This window comes from Anopheles arabiensis, chromosome 2 (genome assembly GCF_016920715.1).
Source record: "Anopheles arabiensis isolate DONGOLA chromosome 2, AaraD3, whole genome shotgun sequence".
NCBI lineage: Eukaryota > Metazoa > Arthropoda > Insecta > Diptera > Culicidae > Anopheles > Anopheles arabiensis.
Window position 1 is genome coordinate 83,549,244 of NC_053517.1, and position 20,242 is coordinate 83,569,485.

Consider the following 20,242-nt stretch of genomic DNA (forward strand, 5'->3'; position numbering starts at 1 on the left):
TTTTTATGGCGATGACTACAATCTTCAATAATAAAATAACAAAATAACTTCACGAAAAAGGGTTAATTCGCGATGAATAATTTACACCACATTTTCTTTCCACTCCCTTACCGAGCAGTAACAGTTTGATGTCCTTGGCCGCCTGGATGCCGTCCTCCTTGAGATTGCGCTCGATCAGGCGGCTCCTAGCGGCGGCAGCCCGTTCCTCAGCCGACTGTGCGCACCCCATAATGCGTATCGCTTCCGTGCAGAACGTTTTGAAGGTTTGTTGTCGGTTCGGCCAAAGGGGTTTGGCCAAACGAGAATCACAGCTGGGAAAAAGGGGGGGAAGTAGAAACTGCGCGCGCCTTTATGTACGTACTAAAGCAACTGCAACCGCAAACCGGGGAAGGGTGTGCCGGTGGCTAGACGATCGTGCGAGAAAACACCGGAACACAGGTGAGGGCGGACTGAGTACTGAAAGGGAAGTTCAGCTTGTTGGCTTCTGCTTCTGCCACACTCTCACACACACACATACACAACGAAGACGCTCCAACACAACACTGCTTTTCACACTGCTAAACGGGGCGAGCTGGCGCACACAAACTCATACAAACACACACACCGCTACACAGAAGAGACTTGTATGCTAGGCACGCCGCCAGCTACTACCTGCTGCTAGTGTCTGCCAGTGAACACTTTCCTTCGCTCGCTCGCACACACATACAACACACCGCGGCACACGTGTCGATCACGATGATCACTCTCCACTTTAGCGGCGCCGTGTTTGGTTATGCGCTACAATTTCCTAGAGAAGGGAGGGGGAGGAGATGAAAAATAGGATATTTTAAGGATATTTTCTGTAACACGAAACACTACCGGGGGCATTCAACTGGGGAGCAATGTTTTATGTTGCTGTAATTTCGATCCGCTTTTTTTGGTTTGTTCTTTCTTCAAAGTCTCCACTTCACTCTGTATTTGGATGCTGATAAAGGGAAAGCGAGAAGGAAATTGCAGTATCCCCAGTAGCAGCCATTTTACGAGACGCTCACAGACACTTGAGACATCATAAAAATGGGATGGAAAACACACATTTCCCCTTGGATTTCGCTCGGTGCGCGGAGCTTAGCACGCCCGTGTCCTTTTACGGGCACAACAAGACGACGCTATCCGACGCCAGTGGGTGTTGTTTTTGCGAAAACTGTGGTCTTTTTGTTCGCTCTCTCTCTCTCTATTTTCCCTTTCCTTGAGCACTGGAAATCGAACCGGTGGTTATCTTCTTCGGAAAGATGATTGTCTCTGCACCACAACCTACACACACACACACACACACACACACACACACACACACACACACACACACACACACACACACACACACACACACACACACACACACACACACACACACACACACACACACTAATGTTCACTAAAATATTCACTTCACTGCTTTTGGGTCACCCGTATTTGACCGCTCGTTATTGCTCGCCCCGTCCCATCCAAACGCCCCCTTTTTGGTTGCTGCTGACCGAACACCGTAGCCGAACTTTTGAAGCACTGTGTGGATGCAGCGGCGGCTGCTGTGTGGTCAAGCATAATGGGAGTATGATGATTATGATTTTACATCACCATGTTATGTGTCACCGTGGACATATCGTCCCGCGCACCCGCACCATCCCAGGACAGCCGAGCTGATGATGGGGCGATGAAATGCTGCCAAAAACAACACAACTATGCGGCTCGTAAATCTCACGTTTTTTTTTGCCTCACGAAACCAACACACTGCCCCGCCCGGTGAAGCGGTGGCCCCCGGACGAGATGGCCTTTTTCGGTTGGCTGGACCATTAATGAATGATTTATTGATGTCTATCCAACGGGATGGCGGTACGCTGCTACAGAGAGCTATGGGAGTACACGGGGTTAGGATATACACGCAGGATCGTAGGCTTCTTTCATCTCAAGTGCGATATCGATTAACGATGCTGATGATGATGGAGTAGCTTTCAACGTTTTCTTCTTTGTGGGAGTGTGTGAGTGTGATAGTTTCATTTACACGCAAAAGAGATTGTGCAAACGATTACAAGATAAACATATGTTGGAGGAAATTTGGGGATTGACTTGAAATTTTTGTTCAGTTTTAATGGACAAGATAAACAGAGTTCATGTTTATTATTCCTAAGAATAACATACAAAGCTTCGTTTCTCATCCGTAAAATTCAATTTCAAAATTGTCGATTGTGTAGTTTCCATTAATGGACTCTTTTCCGTTTTAAGACCGTAGGCTGAAATTTCAGCCTGGCAGCTGTCTAGCAATTATCGAGCAACTATCAAAGCGAGTATAATATACAGGTGGGCTTATCCCAAGGTTTATATATTTAGAAGGTAGATTTTTATCGCATTTGCTAGACGACATTGTGGGAGACATCTGTCAATCGTTGCATAAAATTTTCCAAGGTGTATATAGAGCAGGTTCTGGTGGTACAGTTGTCAACTCGTACGACTTAACAACATAGCCGTCATGGGTTCTAGCCTCGAATAGACTGTGCCCCCATACGTAGAACCGACTATCGTGCTATGGTAACCAAAATAAGTCACTGTAAGCCAAGCTCATTTCACTAGTGGGTACATGCAGGACCTGACCGACAACGATTGTTGTGTCAAAGAAGAAGTAGAAGATATAGACCAGGTGGTCTCATAGCCCGTTTTTTATAACTAAATTTCAATGTCACTTTTTGACAAGATGAGTGAAAACTTTTGCTCGAACAGGCTTTCTGGTAGCTTGACGAATACACCAAACACTCTTAAAATCACTCTAAAATACTGATAACTGTAAGCTAAATCAAATCTAAACGACTGAACATCCATTTTTGTTTCGACACAACATCTTCGATGAGAAGACCAATGTCTGCTACGTATGTGCTGCTAAGAAAAACGATCCGGTCCTATGGTAATTCATTTCACCCTTTTAGTCAAAGCTTGTTTTATTTAGAAATTAGTTGTCAAACTATATGGGACGAGACCTCCTGGTCTACATACACTTTGGTTCTAGATTCCACCACCTGATCTCTTTCATGCACATTGGGATGAATGTAAACACCACCTTCTTTAGACATTTTTCAAGCAGATACTCAAATCTAATTCTAGCTTGGAGGCTGAAATAATCTAGGCTGAAAATCGCAAGCTAGTTTGGTGTGTGGTGTTGTATGGCTTGTTGACATGATTTGAGTCACCAACTGTCAAACTCCATGTAAAAAAGCTGGCTAGTACCGTGAAAGGCCCCAATATTGGTGGTATATATAATGTTTTTTGATTTGCTGACTTAGCTTGCGGAACCATGTAAAGTCTAGCTCATTGCAAGAACCTGCGATGCTTTATCCTAATATCCTACCATCTTGCAATGTCAAAGCAACTCGAAAAAGTATGCCAACTGCCTGAGATAACTGCCAAACCCTCTATAAAGTGTAAGGAATCGCGCATTACATTTGCAACACAAGCAACACTCTGTTCAAAGCCCCTACAAAACGATCTTCTACGGTATGATGTAGCGTGCGGATGCTACATCACACACAAGGCGTTGGTGTACCATCATCGCTCATTCGCTTAACCTAAAAACTTCACTTAATCAATACTCGGTTGTAGGGCGTCTCACACCCAAGTTACCACCGAGCCTTTGACAGACAAGTACTAGTCACTAAGCGGTGGTACAACGTCTTGTACAGCCCAGCACCCCAGCAACAGCCCAGACGTCTGCGGGCGGTTCGTGTTCGTACAAAACAGGACGCCCCCGAAAAGCGCGGGCCACCTTCTCGAAACAACCAAAAATAATAAAAATAAACGAAACCCACTCACCAAACGCAATCCGTACCAAAAAAAAAGGTACCAAAAGCCATGGGTTTTGCCCGAAATTGCAAACGGGCTCATTATTTTTAGGATTCGGGCAACTGAAAATTGACTGGCCGGCGAGGAGCTGTAAGGGAAAATAATATAAATCGGGGCAAAACAACGAAACAAAACAACAAGCAAGACCACAACCATCCATTCATCGCGCTGGAGAGCCGTGCTCGGTCCGAGTGGATGACGGGTTGTGGGGATTTCCTGCACGCGCTAAGGACTCGGCGACATGCAAATATAATTCATATTTTTGTCGCTTACCCGCCCTTTCTTTCTCACCTTCGCCTTTTGCTCTTATTTCTTTCAATTTATTCACCCATAGCCATATTGTGGAAAAACAATAAAACAACCCCTCGGAAAAATGTTTCCCATCGTGGGCCGTTTAGCTTATCGAACTGGGTAGACGCTGCTAAACGGTCACACGCGGCTCTCTTACTCTCTCGCTCTCGCTTTCGGGGCAGGCCGTTGCCTTTCTATTGCGCATGAACGTTGCAATTTTCGCTACCGGGGATTTCCATCCATCGTGAAAATCATACCACAAACACGTGTACAAGTTTTCCCTACCGTAGGGACCGAGTTTTCAAACTGACGGTTTAGGGCTTGCTATTTCATATTGTCGTCAAAAGCTCGTTTTAGAGAAGGAAAATATTGAACCCTTAAAAAAGACAACAAACGCTAACAACACTCTGGAAACAACATCCAGAAACAATAATGTACGTTCCAGAACAATCGCTTGGCAGCCGAAAACGAACAACCGATTAACACTAAATCCATCGATCTGCTCCAAACGGAAGCCAATTCCAATTATAGACCCCCGGTCAGTTTTTAGTGTCCCGCCGGGCGGGTCACATGCCGGCGAGGGCGGTGGTATTGATTTGCCAGAGGGGACGGCCCAATCAAGTTATTAATAGTGCGTCACACTACCTGACCGTTAGTGGGTCAACTGGTGAGCGAGCGGCATTTTTACCCCCATTCCCTTGTCGGCGTAACCGTATGTGAGAAAAAAGGATTCAGCGTTACATCCAACGTCGTCGCGCTATTATCGTCCCGAATGTTAGACATCCTGCTGCTCCGCTGTCAATCAGCGTTGATGCTTTATTTTTGGCCCCGTAACAATTTGTTGCCTAATTTCGAGCCACGGGTTAAATCGTTAAAAATAGCAGTAAGAGCATATTTATTAAGAAATTATCATCGTGCCCGCATTGCATATTTATTGTGACGCATTAATTTTGTTATTGCATCAAGTTCAAGGGGCATTAAAATAGCAATTCAAATGATTACAGCTTACTGGAAAGATCGTTTCGAACGTTTCGTCAGTCATGAAAAATGCACTTAAAAAATGCCTTTTGTGTTTGGCCCAACTTGTCGGCATAACCCGAGACTCGCCAATTGAGCGCTCGGTTGAGTGCTGCACAACGCTTGAGTATGCTCGCAATTAATCGCCGCTACAACGCCAAGCATCTGCAGCATCAAGAAGCGCTAATAATAAATTATGCACACCAATAACCTGCCTCCACCTATCGCTTCTCCTATCACACCCCAAAAATCGAAATCATCGCGCCCGTCCCGACAGAGATCCCCCCGCGCTGAAACCCGATGGAGACGCTTGGTGGCTGGTAGAGCAAATTGCGCGCTACCTGCCGGGCATCGCCCCCGAAAAAGAAGCCACATCGAGGGCCAGAAAATGGAAGACGCACACACATTATTCCTTTCATCCTTTCTTTCGGCTTTCAATCCCTCCGGGTAATACCCGACTTCGCATGCCATTCGCTGTTTTATTACGTCTGCAGTGGGGAGCATTACGTTGGTGCCACCGCACGTGTATATTGTTGGAAGCTTTTTTTTGCATTCACAGCCTTATAATACAAATGGAACACCACTGCTTAACGTAACACGGATCGGATCGGTTCAGAAAGGATACAGCAAAAAAAAACGGGGCCCCATACTCCGCTGGGTGGGCTTATTTTAGGAATCAACTCCCATTTTCATCCTTTCTTTTCGCTTTTTTGCGCGGTGCAGACGGTGCGTAATCAGGAAAAGCTGTGTACGCAACGGGGGCACACACACACACACACACCTCCTGCGCAAATTGGGCACTACACGGGTAGGGTGGTTTTGCGTTTATACACTCGCCGCCTTGCGCCAGATTGTTTCTTATCATTAACGAACGCTCTCTGGAGTTGCTTTGGCGCTTCTCTCGCACAAGGCACGTCTCGTCAGCTCGGGTAGGTGGGTGGGACACTGCTCGAGCTCCGAAAAACGAATACTTTATGAGATTTCAGCGGTAGCGTATAGCAACAACAAAAAAAAAACCCCACACACACACACAGTTCGTGCGTAAGTGGAAGCTTACACCAATTGGAATGAGAATGGATGTAGATGAAAAAAAACACACACACATACACGCGCTAGATTGGATAAACGAAACTTCCCTTTTGCACGGTTGGTTTGGCAAGTTTCCTTTCAATTTTGACCTTGAGCAGCAAAAAGCAAAAGAGCTCGTTTCCAAAAGAGTCTCGTTTGTTTGTATGTGTGTGTGTGTCCGCTAGAGTGTAAAAAGCACTTTTACACTCTTCTTGCTAGGGCGGATGCTGCTGTTCCACCCTTCTCATGGAAAGTTTGAGTTCAAAGCGATATGATAAAGTGTTTCGCTGGAGTAGAAAGTTGGAAGAAATCCCCCCCAGTTTTCTCAGAAGCAAGGAGTTGCTTTTAGAAAGGCAGGCTAAACTTACATCCTTACCGATTTCGACCATAAGAAACCCAAAGAAAGGAAAGAAAACGAAGCCTGCCAATGAAGTAAAACTACTTTCAAGCGAACAAAAAAATATATCCAACTTTCTCTGCTGACGTCCCTTCTGTGTCCTTCTACGCACCACAGAAGTGAAAGTTTTGTGTATACTGCTCCTCTTATCCCTTACTGTGAGAGCGTGTGTGTGTGTGTGTGAGTGTGAGTGTGAACGCTTTTCTTTATCTCATTACAGCACAATCTCTGATTCCCAGTAGCAATCAAACCCACGTAATAGCCCCGCCGTTTGGCAGGATAGAAAATAGAAGAAAAAAATCCCCAACTAGCATCCAGCGAAGAAAATTTCCACTCGCTCTCTCTTCCACTCTCTCTCTCTCTCTCTTACACACTTACACACCCACTTATTTACACTCTAGCTTCACTCTCTTTTTCTCAGCTCCAATGGCTACCCCCATGGGGTAGGTTTCTCTCACCGATGGCGAGACTCTCGAGATTGCGTTTTCTTTAACGATTGTAATCCGCTCCGACCAACATCCAGCCTCCCTGTTACACAAATACTTTTGAGCAACCAGCATTCGAATTACAAAATAGCACTTTTAACACACACACAAACACGGGCAAGGGATGGAGACAGCTTTTGCGGGCAGCACACGGGGAGAAGAGTTTGAACACATTCTAACGACTCTTGTTGTGCCACCGAAAGCAGCTTACATCGAACCATTCGGACACACGCTCTGGAAGTTTGTCCTCTGCGCTGGAATAAGGTGTTTTTGCAACAGAGATGAACCCGATATGATTAAGCCGCTAAAGAGTACGGGTTTCGGGACGGAGTTTGTCAAACATAAGGAAAAAGGGACAATGGGTGTCCATGGATTTTTTTTTGCAGGATTGGGATGTTTGGGAGATAAGATTTGCGACAACTGCTGGATGCGATTTGCTTTACACAGTTTTAGACAGAACAAACAAACGACCGTTCAAGCAGCAAAGGCACCGAAGATAAGCTTTTGCTGAGTTTTATGCAGCAAAGAGAAGGACAACAATTGAAAAAGGGATACAATTTAGAGCCAACAAAGAAACAGAAATGGCTAAAAATAAAAGGGTCGCTTTTTGGAGAAACCTCTCGAAACAGCTATAATTACCATCTTGATAGGTTATATTTTGAAGTCTTCTTGTATAGTCCACACAAAAATAGCTGCAACCCCCTTGACAAACAGAGCAGTTGGGGCGACCCAACGGTTCTCGACGCGCTAATGATACGGAGAACATTTACGGCTTCCATCTTTGTGGCCAAAACGATCTGCAATCTGATGAGACCAATGGAGACCACACACAGCATTGGAACAGCCATGTTTTCCACAGATCAAGACCGTACAACAGGTGTGGTGTGTGCGATGATGGTGTTTCGTGATTTTGCAACTACGCCAAATTCCTGGGAAATAGCTCGTAACAGGCACCGAACGTTGGTCAGCGATGGTGAAACCAATCGATGGGAGAGTGGAACTTTTCCAGCAATAATTGAAGGTCAACGAAAACCTTGAGCATTAGCAGCAAAGCGTTAGTTCCGGGACGGAGGGAGTTTTGATAAATTGGCAAGCGAGATTTGGGTGGTATCAATGTTTAAGAAATAATCTAAAATCTCTATTATTATTCCGAATTTTACATTCTTTTATAGATAAAAGAAGTGAAATGAAAATAGATTTCCCCAAAATGATCCGCCTCTATACTTCATCAATAGCACCAGCAAGCCAGCACCAGGCAAAAAAGCAACTCCTTCTGCTTCTGCCAGTCTTCCCCGTAGCCCTATTTCTGGCACGGATGCAACAAAGCGGCCCAGAGCGAGTACACGACTTTTGGCACCAACCAACCGACACACCGTTTCTTCTCGATTGCATTTGCACCCATCCGGCACAGCAATGGAGAGGGGATCGGGGGCTAAGGGTAGAAAATGCAGCCCAACACGATGCAACAGATAAACCACCCATTCCAGCCAACCGGGCCCGGAAACAGTTGCCAGCCCGCCGCACGCTGGACACACCAGACGGAAGTTATCTCTTTCCACGTCGTACATCGTCGTGTGTGTCTGTAATCGGGTGCTCTGGACAATGTCGGACAGCGGATGTACGCCCTCGCACCTCAATCGACCACCCACGGGGAGCGTGTCGACAAACGCGATTGCACTACCGTCCCGGCAACGGCAGCGAATGCAACAGGAACACACACCGTATAGCACCACCACCCGCGTTCGACATAGATTTTGGAACAGAGCCACACCTTATCAACACACACAGAAAAGGGTGGTGAAAGAGCAACCACCAGACCATCACCAGGCATAGGAAACTGGCGGCCGCCGGTCGGTTGCCGGTTTGGTCACTACACTACGGTGGCAGGCGCAAAGCCATTTTTATCCACTTGCACAGACACATACATACACACTGGACCGGAAAATCGATTACGGTGTGCACTTTGTGGACAAAATTCAATCTATTAAGCCTGGCATTGGGTGGATGGGTGCGCGTTTATAAATAAATAACTAAGTGCGGCACTGCTACTGGCCGGGACCTACCAGCTTGTAAACCTGCATATCTACCATGTTCCGGTGCTTCTGATAGCGCACGGCTCTGTAGGGGTTAGAGTTGGTTTGCATTTTGTTTAAACCTTTACAAGATAAATGAATTATGCCCAATCAGCTATATCTAAATTGCAACTGCGGAAAACTGGCCGCAACAAACATGTAATTAGGTAGTTAAATTTTAGCATGAATTGTTTTGTTCCAGCGGATTGTTTTTACCTAACAAGTTTATCCTATTTAAGGCAGAGTTTCGTGGTATTTATGTCTTATAATCCCATTTGTTCTATTATCAATTTTCGCCTAAAAATGAACTAAGGTTAACTTCTTGCTTTTAAAAAAACTACTGGTAACAATTTGCAGCATAACACCGCAGAATATATAGTCTTGTCTGTAGTCTGTGTGTCTATCAATTTAACTGCATTTGGGAGAACACTTCCTGAACTAGAATTAGACCACATTGGGGATTGTAGTAGTACTACTATCACGACAAAATATACCCTCAAATAGATTAGGATTTTGGCTACTTCCACCAACTCCAACATATTCTTGCTCCATACACACTGCTCAAATTAAACCTGGTTAATTGTTTGAAAAACAGATATGGGGGTACACTGATAAAGATTAGAACCCACGCCGTGCAGATCGTAAAACCAAGCGCTTTGACTCACGGCCATGAAGCCACGCTGCGGAAAGCATGCAAAGAAGCTATATATGCAGCAAAAAAAAGTGTACTTTTTCTTCCAAATCATTGTATCTCATGAAAAGACATAACTAAATACACGTTGTTTTGCAAGCAAAAATGTGTCTGATTTCGAATCCAATGCTAATTTCTTGGACATCTTCCTTTTGCATGTTATGATTTTACTGTCATGCTGTGCCTGCCACTATAGCTGCCATAAATTGACCATGACAGTTTGCTGTTCTTTGACCGACAGCAGGCACTAACTGGTGCATCTGCTTGTTTGGTGTTTTATGCACAATTGCAGAGCAATTGCATTACTTCTCATAACAAGCTCCCGTGTGACCATCATCCCCGTCAGTACATTTGCACTCAATGGTGCACAAACGTGTTGTTTCCACAGCGTGTCCAAATGCTGCAGCAGTCGAAAAATAACAAGTCATGACACCAATTACTGCTTTGCTACGCGGTAAGTTATGATTTATCCTGGATGTCCAGAGTGTCCAGATAAAATGGTCACGAAACAAAAGCAGCAGCACAAGGATGAAATGAGCTGCAAAAAAGGGTGACCTTTAATAAAAGAAATGAACCGGAACTGCTACAATGGCAAGCTCCAGCAAACTGGCAGCTCTTATCAGAGCTTTTGTCCTTCAAAAATATCCTTCCAGCATCACCAGCCCTGAACGGTGCACACACCATCGCGTGGGCTCCGTGTGTGTGTGTCCGTGGATACTGTTGCTCCAGGGTGGATAGAAAACAGACAACTGTAATGTGTGTATGAGTGTGGCAGGAGAGAATATTGCTGCTGGACACACACAGCAGAAGCAGCATCACCAGCATCACCGATGGGGGCGCCCACCGGATCCGGATGCGAATGGCTGCGGGAGTAACGGAAGCTTCAAGAGCGAATGAAATAACGAACGTTTGCTCCTCTTTGCAACTTGCGGTTGTCTCAGTGTGTGTGTGTGCTCTGAGAAGAGCGGAAAAATCGATACTTCTTTCTCTTATTCCGTGTGCAAAACGGAAATCCCCGTTTTGGGGTTGTATTTGTGCGCTTATGTTATAAGATGAGTTTGGTTTTAACTTCTTCATTGGTTTTGGATTCACTGAAAGTTTTGTTGTTTCTGTTGGTCATTTTTCGCAACGTTAGGGACATTCCCAAACCTTCCATCATCTTACTAAACCAGCTTCACACTCTCTCTCTCTCTCTTGCTCTCTAGGTAGGCGCACACATACAAGCAAGAGCGCACGGTCTACTAGAGATGATGGGCAAAGTGCAAAGGCTCCCTTGCCCTCTTGCGTTCGGAGGCAGGACGACGCGTTTGCGCGCACATTTACTCACGCACACGAGCGGGCTGACAGGCACACACATACAAATGCAGAATTCGCAGGAGGGTTGAAAGATTTGCCTTTCCGTCCCTCCTACTACTGTCTGTGCGCGTTGGGATGGTGTAAGAGCACACACACACACCACCGTAAGCACGAGCGTTAACTGCGAATTTCGTTGCACACAACGATAGGCGTGAAAACACAACTCGTACGTACACGTATCGCGTGGAGATAAGAGATTTATCTTAAATGCTTGCTTTTGCTGCGTTCTTCACAAATTAGTGAAGCGAAATGTTGAATCACTTCAATCGAAAGCCCCGAATTGTAGAAGCATAAATCAATGATGCGCACCGATTAGAGCTAAGGTAACAGAGGAGACATCATCGCCTCGCATCATCAGCCACAACCACTACAGTAGACTAAAGGAACGCACACACGAGCGCTCATTCATATTGCCCATTATTGCACACAGCAATTTTTCATCATCATTTTCCTTTGAATTTCCTTCGGTTTGCTTCGTTTTTCCCCACTGCACTGTAGACGACAACTAGTACCCAAATAAATCCGTATGTCTTTCGGCATCATTAACACATCATCTTTCTTGCCTGGCTGCCACATCGGTTAGGGGCAACGGTAGCGTAGCGTAGAGCCGTTGATGGACAACACACACACATACATGCACACATATCTCGAGGTGGATTCTATTTTTCACGAATACATTTTTCCTTCTTTTTGGTGTGCGGAAAATTTGTCACTCAAAAATATCGGTCATCATATATCGTCATCACGCCTCTGTGTATGGAAAGATGAAGTGAACCTAACAAGAAAAAATCTCCCCAAACACACACACACGCACACTCACTCACTAACACAACCACATGTGCACAGTGTCACGGGCAGCCGAGCGTTTTCACGCACGCACGATACGGCGCTGCTCTGGTGGAGAGTTTTTCCATCCACAATGTTAACCTAATGTGCGCACACACACACACATACGTACACGGGCGTGTGCCTCTGGTGGGCAAGGTGTTGCCTTTTTCCAGATTTGTTTTCACAAGCAACAGTGCAACATTGTACAAAGCGCGAGAGAGAGACCGAGAGACAGAGATCTGCGAGGGACGACGGTGTTCTGGAAAATCATGAATCACACGCACTGCACGCACACACACACACACACACTACCCCACAAACGGTCACGGGCATTGGGGAATTGAAATTGATCTGTGCAAAATTTTCCTCCAAAAAACACACACACACACTGGCACATACATGCACACGCACGTACAAGCGCGGGGAAAAGCGCTAACCAACCACTCCCCACTGCCTGCCAACCCCCTTCTGCAAACGTTGGGGATCTTGGTAGAAAACTGTTAGAAAGCAGGCGTTGGTTTTTCCTTTCCGGTGGGAGTTGCCACAGCAGTTTCAGGGTACGATACGGTTCCCCAGCAATGAAATTTTCACATTTCCTTAGCAAGCAATCACAATTTCCACTGGCACCACGATACGCCTCTTATCCTTCCCCCACCCCCTTCCACCACGCTCCCTTTTTGTGCTCTCTTGGGTCACTTGCTTATCACAAAAGTGTTGGAATTATGCACCAATTTTCTTCACACAACTACACACACACACATACGGTCACGAGAATTCACGCACGCACGAGAAAAATCAGTCCCGTCAGACACCCCTCTGGAGCCGCCCTTGCGCTGGAAAACTGGGAATGAAAAGGCTCACCGTCGAACCACCACCCAGAAAAAAAAGCTGTGGAGGAGCTAGTGCGCTGGTTGAGAACACTGATACCGTTCGTTGCTGCGCTCATCAACCACACTGGGGCAGTTTTGGGGCACGGCACAAGACCGAACGATTCGCCCGGAGCAGGCGACGATAGCGAGCGCGCGCGAGAGAGAGACAGTGAGAAGCGAGAGTTAGAGCAGTCCACCGCTCTTGCTCACACACTACCGTCTCACCAGCTCTTATGCTCACCAGCTCATCTCATCTCAGAGCGACTCAGTGCAAGGGGGGGAGCGCGGGAGGATTTTTCCATTCTCCCAAATGGGAGGTTCTGTTTTTCTATTTTACTTTTTTTTTGCGATACGTTTTGCGAACGGTTTTTCGAACACCCAAAATTTTGTCACACGGACGGGAAAATTCACTACTTTTGCATAAAACACTTTTCCAATTAGATCACAATGAATAAACTTACTCCGGTAAGCAAAGCTACAAAGCTACTATTAGCAAGCACTTGCGTTACTTTCACTATTGGAAAATTGCCTTGTCCTATTGGAACCACGCACACACACGCCCGTACGCGAATATAGGCGCAAAACGGATACGGAGGGGATTTTATTCAACAAATGTCCTCTCGTGCAGACCTCGAAAGCGAGTCCGCTTCTCTGGAAAAGTCTCGCCCTCGGATTCTTCTCTCGAGCTACCTCTCTAGGGGTTTTGCCAATGAGAGAGGACAGTGGGCCTTTTCTTTTTTTGAACGTTAGTTATTATTCACGATAGAAGCAGCTGAATTGTATTGAAAAAACCAAAGTAGTTATTTGTTACAATTATGTTTTTCTAATTTTTGTTTTTACAACAACGTATTTCTTTACAATCTATTGCACACTGCGCTCAATAAAATTAGATTAAATTTCATTATACGTTGTCCCTTTGAAATTAATTGAGGCATACTCTTTCCATGCTCATCATTACACGGCTTCTCGCACGGCTCTCACCATTCACGCTGAGACAACGCTCCCTCTCTCACTCTCTTTCTCACGCTCGTGTGAAAAACAAAAGAAAAGCCAAGCACACCACCCGTTAAAACCGTCATCCGGAAAAGTGAGTTTTCCGCTCAATTTTCACCGAAACTCCCAGCGGGTTTTGCATGCAGACGGTGCGCGCATGCCCACTACGCACCGAAATTGCAGTGTCACACACCGCCTTTTTTCTTTCCGAGCGACCGCGAGAGAGCGAGCATGAACGCTGGAAGTCGGAACGGAAACACGGACCATCTCTTCCTCCGCCATTTCCCCCGTTTTCCTCGTAGCCCTTCTTATGCTCACAGATACACACACACAGAGACAGTAAAAATCCTAATAAGTTTGAACGTGTGTTCGTGAGGGGGTTTTTAGTGTATTTGTACACGGTACGGGAGCACAAAGAGGGTGCAGAGGGGTCAGAGGTGGAGGGGTGAAGTGCTGATACCTACGCGCGATATTTTTCTTCTTCTTCTTTGGCAAAATAGGCAGGCACGTTAGCACACGCAAACACACAATAAGTAGAGGAGGGTAAAAAACGCACAACACCCTTCACCCAACAATCGCTCCACCGCTTGCCCGTGGGGCCGGATATCGTATTGCGCGAGATGCGAGCGTGAAATGAGAAGGGCTAACGCACACACACACACACACACACACACACACGGTTGGAGCTCGCAAGCGGAAGTACAAACGGTAGGACACATTTGGAGAAGCCATATCCGGAGCAAAAAGGGCAAGAAGTGGGAAGGTGCATGAAAGGGGGCAGGCAGAGTTTGGGGACGAATCGCACGAACCGCAGCAGCAAAAACCGCCTATCCACAGTAAAGCTGGGTGGCCGCGCGCGTTTCACCCTATTGCTCGCTGCCTCTGCGAGAGCAGCTCTTAATAGGCACAGTGCGAGGCGGATTTTATCTACACCTCAAGCACAACACCTCCGATAGGAACTTACAATTGATGATACAATCGGCAAAGAGATTCTCTTTAAAGCACAAACCTAATGCGTTCAAATGATCTCAAAAAGTGGAGAAGTTTCCAGTAAAAATTATCTTCTCGTTTCTCACATTTACCTTTCATACCTCGGTTCGGGCAACCAACACGCAATCCACACGGTGGTTGCTGCTTACCTTTCTGCAATTGCATATAGCGCACACCTTATGGGCCCCGGTTGGTGTGCGCTCATATTACACCACTTACAACAATGCCGAGTTCTGTCGACCAGGGTGCTGTGCTGGTGGTGGTGGAAGTGGTGGCGACCACCGGGTTCCTTCCGTCCGTTATCTCCAGTCTCCGGTGAACGGAATTCCGATGCCCCGACCGACACCCTCCCTTATAATTCACTATCAACACAATTGCAGCATCATCGCACCCGACCTGCAGCCACACAGACAGGGCGGCTCGTGAAAAGGGGTGTTGCGGGGTGGAATTTCAACAACATAATGTATAAGCAGCAATGCAGAGCATCACATCCAGAGGTTTATATGTGTGTGTGTGTGTGTCAATGGTTTGGGGTTGGGTCATTCATGAGCCAAAAAGGGGTGATGGAACACGTAAAAAAGTGTTCTGCTGTGTCTTTTCCCGACCGATGATGCGGAACGAATATTTAGCTTTGCTAACGTAACACAGTGAAACCTGGATATCGGATAATGTAAAGAAACTAGATTATAATTTTCGCTTATCGAAATTTCTCTCCTAGTTATCCATTTTCTGTCTTAAATTTCTGGAAGCTAAGTCATTGAACGGGTATGGGTTTATGGGCTTACAGGTTTAACGTTTGACAAAATTTGTCGATTTTCCATGGGTTTATCTTTGAAAGGGGTTGAATCTTTGACCCGCACTTTTAATAATAGTATCCCATGAGTCAGTAGACAAAATTTGACACCTCTATCAGTTAAACTCTAACTGTAATGGCCAAAAAAGTGACGCAACTTTGTTCAGGAGCGTGCATGATCAAAGAACGACACCCCGAGCGTCTAAAACGGACTCCGTGGCTCAGTTTGTAGACGTCGTTTAAGCCTGATCTGGCAACTACAACATCTTAGCACTATTAGACAACAATCAGAGCATCAAAAGAACGCCTGGTTCCGAATGGCCATCGACCTTGAGCGACTTGAGGTTCCTAAAGAAGCTGAAAATTAAGATCGAGGTACATGTTGTTACATTGCTGCGTTAGCTTGACCAGGAAGTCGATGCAACCGGCCAAATAGTGAAATAGTACCTGAGAAACATGAATAAACATATCAGAAAACAGAAATCGCGTCCACTGGCTTGGAAGCGGAAAGCATTGACGCCAAAACTCAATTCGACCATTTCAAGCGAATTTCAGCTGAATTTCGACTCCCAAGTACGCGAACTGGTCCAAAATCCTCCGCTGCGTCCGATCATAATTGTCTAGACCAATATGATACTAAAGCACTCCAACATATTTGTCGCGAAAACTGAGAAGAAATTGATAAAAATCGAGTTAAGTCTTAAAAACATGCCTGCAAATTCCGAATAACTGACGAAAGGCAGCTGGCAAGGTCGTAGATTTATTTTTGCAAGTAAGCTTTAATATTTACCTTTGAAGGAATGCTCATGGAAAGAAATTTATCTTAGTTTTTTTTTTCTACAAATGGACAGAAAAGTTTCACTTTTGAAGGTATTTTAATTCTCTTGAATTCATGTCCTTCTGTAACAGGAGTGCTTGTGACCTCGTTTGTATTCTACCTTACCCTTTCTAGAGTTTTCTCTTTTATAGAAATATATGTTATGCAGGTTTCACTGTATGTACAATTGTTTTAAATAATGCAACACAATAAAACACAAATAAAAAACCAAAAATGGCTTTTAAACCTTCGCACGAGTTTAAAAGCACACAGTAGCTATGCGGATTGCATGCTTTCGACAGGCTTGGAACTATGTAAGATATGCAAGCTGCATTTCCATGACATCAATGATAAAATCTCGTGCACAATTTGCTACAAATCAATATATAGAATGATTTTTTAATTCTTTTACGTAATTCTCGTTTTGCATGAGTTCAAAATAGCAAACATCCATCTCCACACTGGAATGTCAATCTTGACAGCAATACTGTGCTTCCTTTGTTCAATATTAAGAACGTTTAATTAAGATCATATGTGTAGCTAAAGATCTATGCCGCACTTTACGCATTAACGACAAGCAGACACCCAAGTGGAGAGAAGTTCCTGTGTTATTTGCTGCATTTTCCCAACGCCCATCACACCAAGATGCTCTTGTCCACCGCTACCGGTGTGACCAATTACCCGTTTATTGCGGTTGTAAAAGTGAAATGCTGCAAGCTGAGATAGAGAGCCCAGCGCCACACCAGAGCTCCTCACATCCCCACATTCGCTGCAAGTACAGCCAGTGACACCAACAGCAACAAACACGATACATAAAAGAGCGCGATACAGCCGGGTCGTCCGTGCAGTAGGTAATTAGATCAATATTAGAACAATCAGTGTGTTTGTTGTGCGCGAAGGTTAAACGAAAGTGCGCGTGCAGCGACGTTGGTGGTGGTACACCAGATGACGCAGTTTTTATCTCCTCTTTCGCTTCCCAGCCGCATACATACCAGAGGGACTACCGACCGGTTCGAGAGGGTCCAAACGAGATAAGCCCAATTGGCCCTTCTGTCCCTCGCCCTTGTAAGTAGAGTTTGTGCACTCTCCTCTCCCCGTTTTGGTTGCTTTGATTGCCACAGGTCTGACGGCAGAAGTAAGTACCGTGGCGGTGGCAAGAGGGCGACGACATCTTCAAATCCGTATCTCCGCGACTGTCCCCGCAGCCATCTGGTAGAGGCAATCCCGCGGACAAATGTAAACAGACGTACATTTAGCCCATAATAACCCACAGCAAACCGACAGAAACATCCGTAAAACAGCAGGAACAAAGTCAAACAAACTTCCAGCTCAAATGCCCAATTCCATGCCTTTTTGGGAAGGTAGTTTGGGTCCGCTCGTACAAAACCCACGGGCACACAAAATAAATACAAACTTCAATCAAGCTCTTCCGCACTGTGGCTTCAATGCCCCATCCTTCTGGAGCACCATGGCTTATCACACCATCACACCACCGCAAGAATCTATTCCACAGAGGGGCCGCCTCCCCCAAAAATATTGGATTGTTTTCACCTGAATGGCGCAGACAGCCGGCACACAGCGTGCAAGAACACAAACTTGCCGGCAATGCGGCGACTTCATATAATGCAGCCCCGGCGACAGAGCCCGGTGGTTTCCAAATTTGTGAATCAAATCAAGCGGCGGGTCCATCCATTCTCCCTTGGAGAAAAATAGGGGCTAGACGGCTGGGCTGGGAAAAACAACTCCCTCAGATACGAAAATAAACCCCGGAGCCTTCACCTTCAATATAGTGTGGGAGCTTTCGTACAATGGAGCTGCGAGAAAGCTGGAATGATGTATGGGGTGGATGTGGAAACAAGCAGGCAACCAGCGACCACCAGCTTAGGTTTGATTTCGGGGGAAAATCAACACTTTTCTTATGATTTATTTCGCGCGTCTTTGATCAAAGAGGTATAATGCCGAACAACAAGCCACAATAGTAGCGTAATTTACAAAGAATCCCTAAAGTAATACCATATGTGTTAAGAAAATCAACAAAAAGACTCTCCCAACCCACTTCACCGATTATTAGCGCGTCAAACTAGCGGCTTCTGGAACAATTTGCGGCAAACGCTTTAGCCATAAAACGCCCGTTTTGCTGGTTATCATGCTGCTGGTTTTCGCCTGCTAAACGTCAGCGTTGTCCAAGCAAGCCCTTTCCGGCCACTTGACGGGGAAGCGATATCGATTTAAAGATAAACTAGATATATGTTCACGGCCCATATGCGTGACAGTGGGAGTTGCGAGAGATGCGCGCTGGAGTGGATGAGTCAACCGTTTGCCTGATTTTGCCTAAAAAAATAGATGTTCAATTAGAGAGTTGAAGTACTGTTTGAACAAACAAGAGCCATAATTTGTTCATTTTATACACATTTGTCGCTTAATATTATTTATGTAAAACTATTCTCCTGTTTTACGATTCTTTTTACGGGTTTATAACACTACCTTCAGTATGATAGGCACCCAAGAACATCAACAAGTAAATGATGCAACAAGGCGCTCTCGTCCAAGGTGGATACTAAAATGCCTAACCCCGATGCAACTGCTCGTAAAAATCCGACTCCGACCGAAGAAATGTATGCTTCATGCTAGAAATCACTGGCGAAATGACTTTGTGAAAGCAAGCTTTAGTGCCACTTGCAGAACTGTCCGAGCATGAGAACTCTACCCAATCAGATAAGCGGTACACCTCCCTAACCTTAGCTGCCCATTATTCTACTTGTCTCTGCATAATTTGTGAAATTGGAATGATTTAATTCTCCCTTCTTTTTTTTGGCACGCCCGACATAACCTGAAATTGGAGCCAACCCAAAATGTTGGGTCGTGGTCGGAAAGTCATCTTACAACAAAAAAGAAAAGCAAAACCCCAGAGACAGTTGGTCAACTATTGTTTCAAATGCCTTTTTCATCCGGATCAGGAGAAACTCATATTCTTCGTCCACTCCCTCCTTACAAGCTGATGATGATAATTTGATTGCGGACAAAACAACAAACCTCCCCCCCCCCACCGGCCTGGATGCAACAAGCTGTTGCACATTGCAACACATCGAACTCCTCTTTCAGGACGGGGAAATGATGAAAAACGCATCAGCAAAACGATTGGAACGCGTCCAAACACTAACTCATTGCGGGAGGGCACAGCATTGAAAAACCAACGGCACAGCGAACGTGTTTTGAACGATTAAAACCTTCAATGCGGTCAGAATGCATGGGACGACGAGACGATGTCATCCACCAGACGGAGTGTGTGTGTGAAGCGAATGGGGCTTGATTTCCCTAAGCGCTTATGTTCTTTTAGCAGATTACCATACCAAGACACAGCACAGACAACACATCCAATCGCTTTTCTTGCTATCACACTCTTTCCACTATCCCCTTCTAAAACCCCTAAACTTGGAATAGATTGAAAAGAAATATCTAAAAAAGTAGCGAAAAAAATCAGAATCAGAAAAGACCAAAACGTCCCAGCCATTCGCTCGGTCGGATTGCAACAATCGTAGCGGACAAAGGCGTGAGGAAATTGATATCTGTCAACTACACCGCCGCTGACAGCGTTCATCTACCATTGGCGAACCGAGGCTAAACCAGGAGGCCTGGTCATTCCACACAAAGCGACTCCAGAGCATGAGCGACATGCAAAACAAAAGAATACAAATACATGCATGCACACAGACA

General features: G+C 45.5%; 1 protein-coding gene across 8 annotated transcripts in view; it reads right to left on the minus strand.

Annotated features, from left to right (window-relative positions):
- LOC120898335 (G protein alpha o subunit) overlaps positions 1 to 20,242 on the minus strand; it is a 64,726-nt gene that overhangs the window by 39,367 nt on the left and 5,117 nt on the right. Inside the window, exons 1-2 of one of the 8 annotated variants that reach the window (XM_040304040.1) lie at positions 13,397 to 13,521; positions 112 to 787 (exon numbers count right to left, since the gene is read on the minus strand). The exons of 4 other annotated variants lie outside the window; for them this stretch is intronic. In XM_040304040.1, coding sequence (XP_040159974.1) covers positions 112 to 229 — 118 coding nt within the window. In that variant the 5' untranslated portion in view covers positions 230 to 787; positions 13,397 to 13,521. Of the gene's footprint in view, positions 1 to 111; positions 788 to 12,829; positions 12,850 to 12,927; positions 13,030 to 13,396; positions 13,522 to 20,242 lie in introns of those variants that run through there. 3 more of the 8 variants (XM_040304039.1, XM_040304041.1, XM_040304042.1) reach the window with 3 other exon arrangements.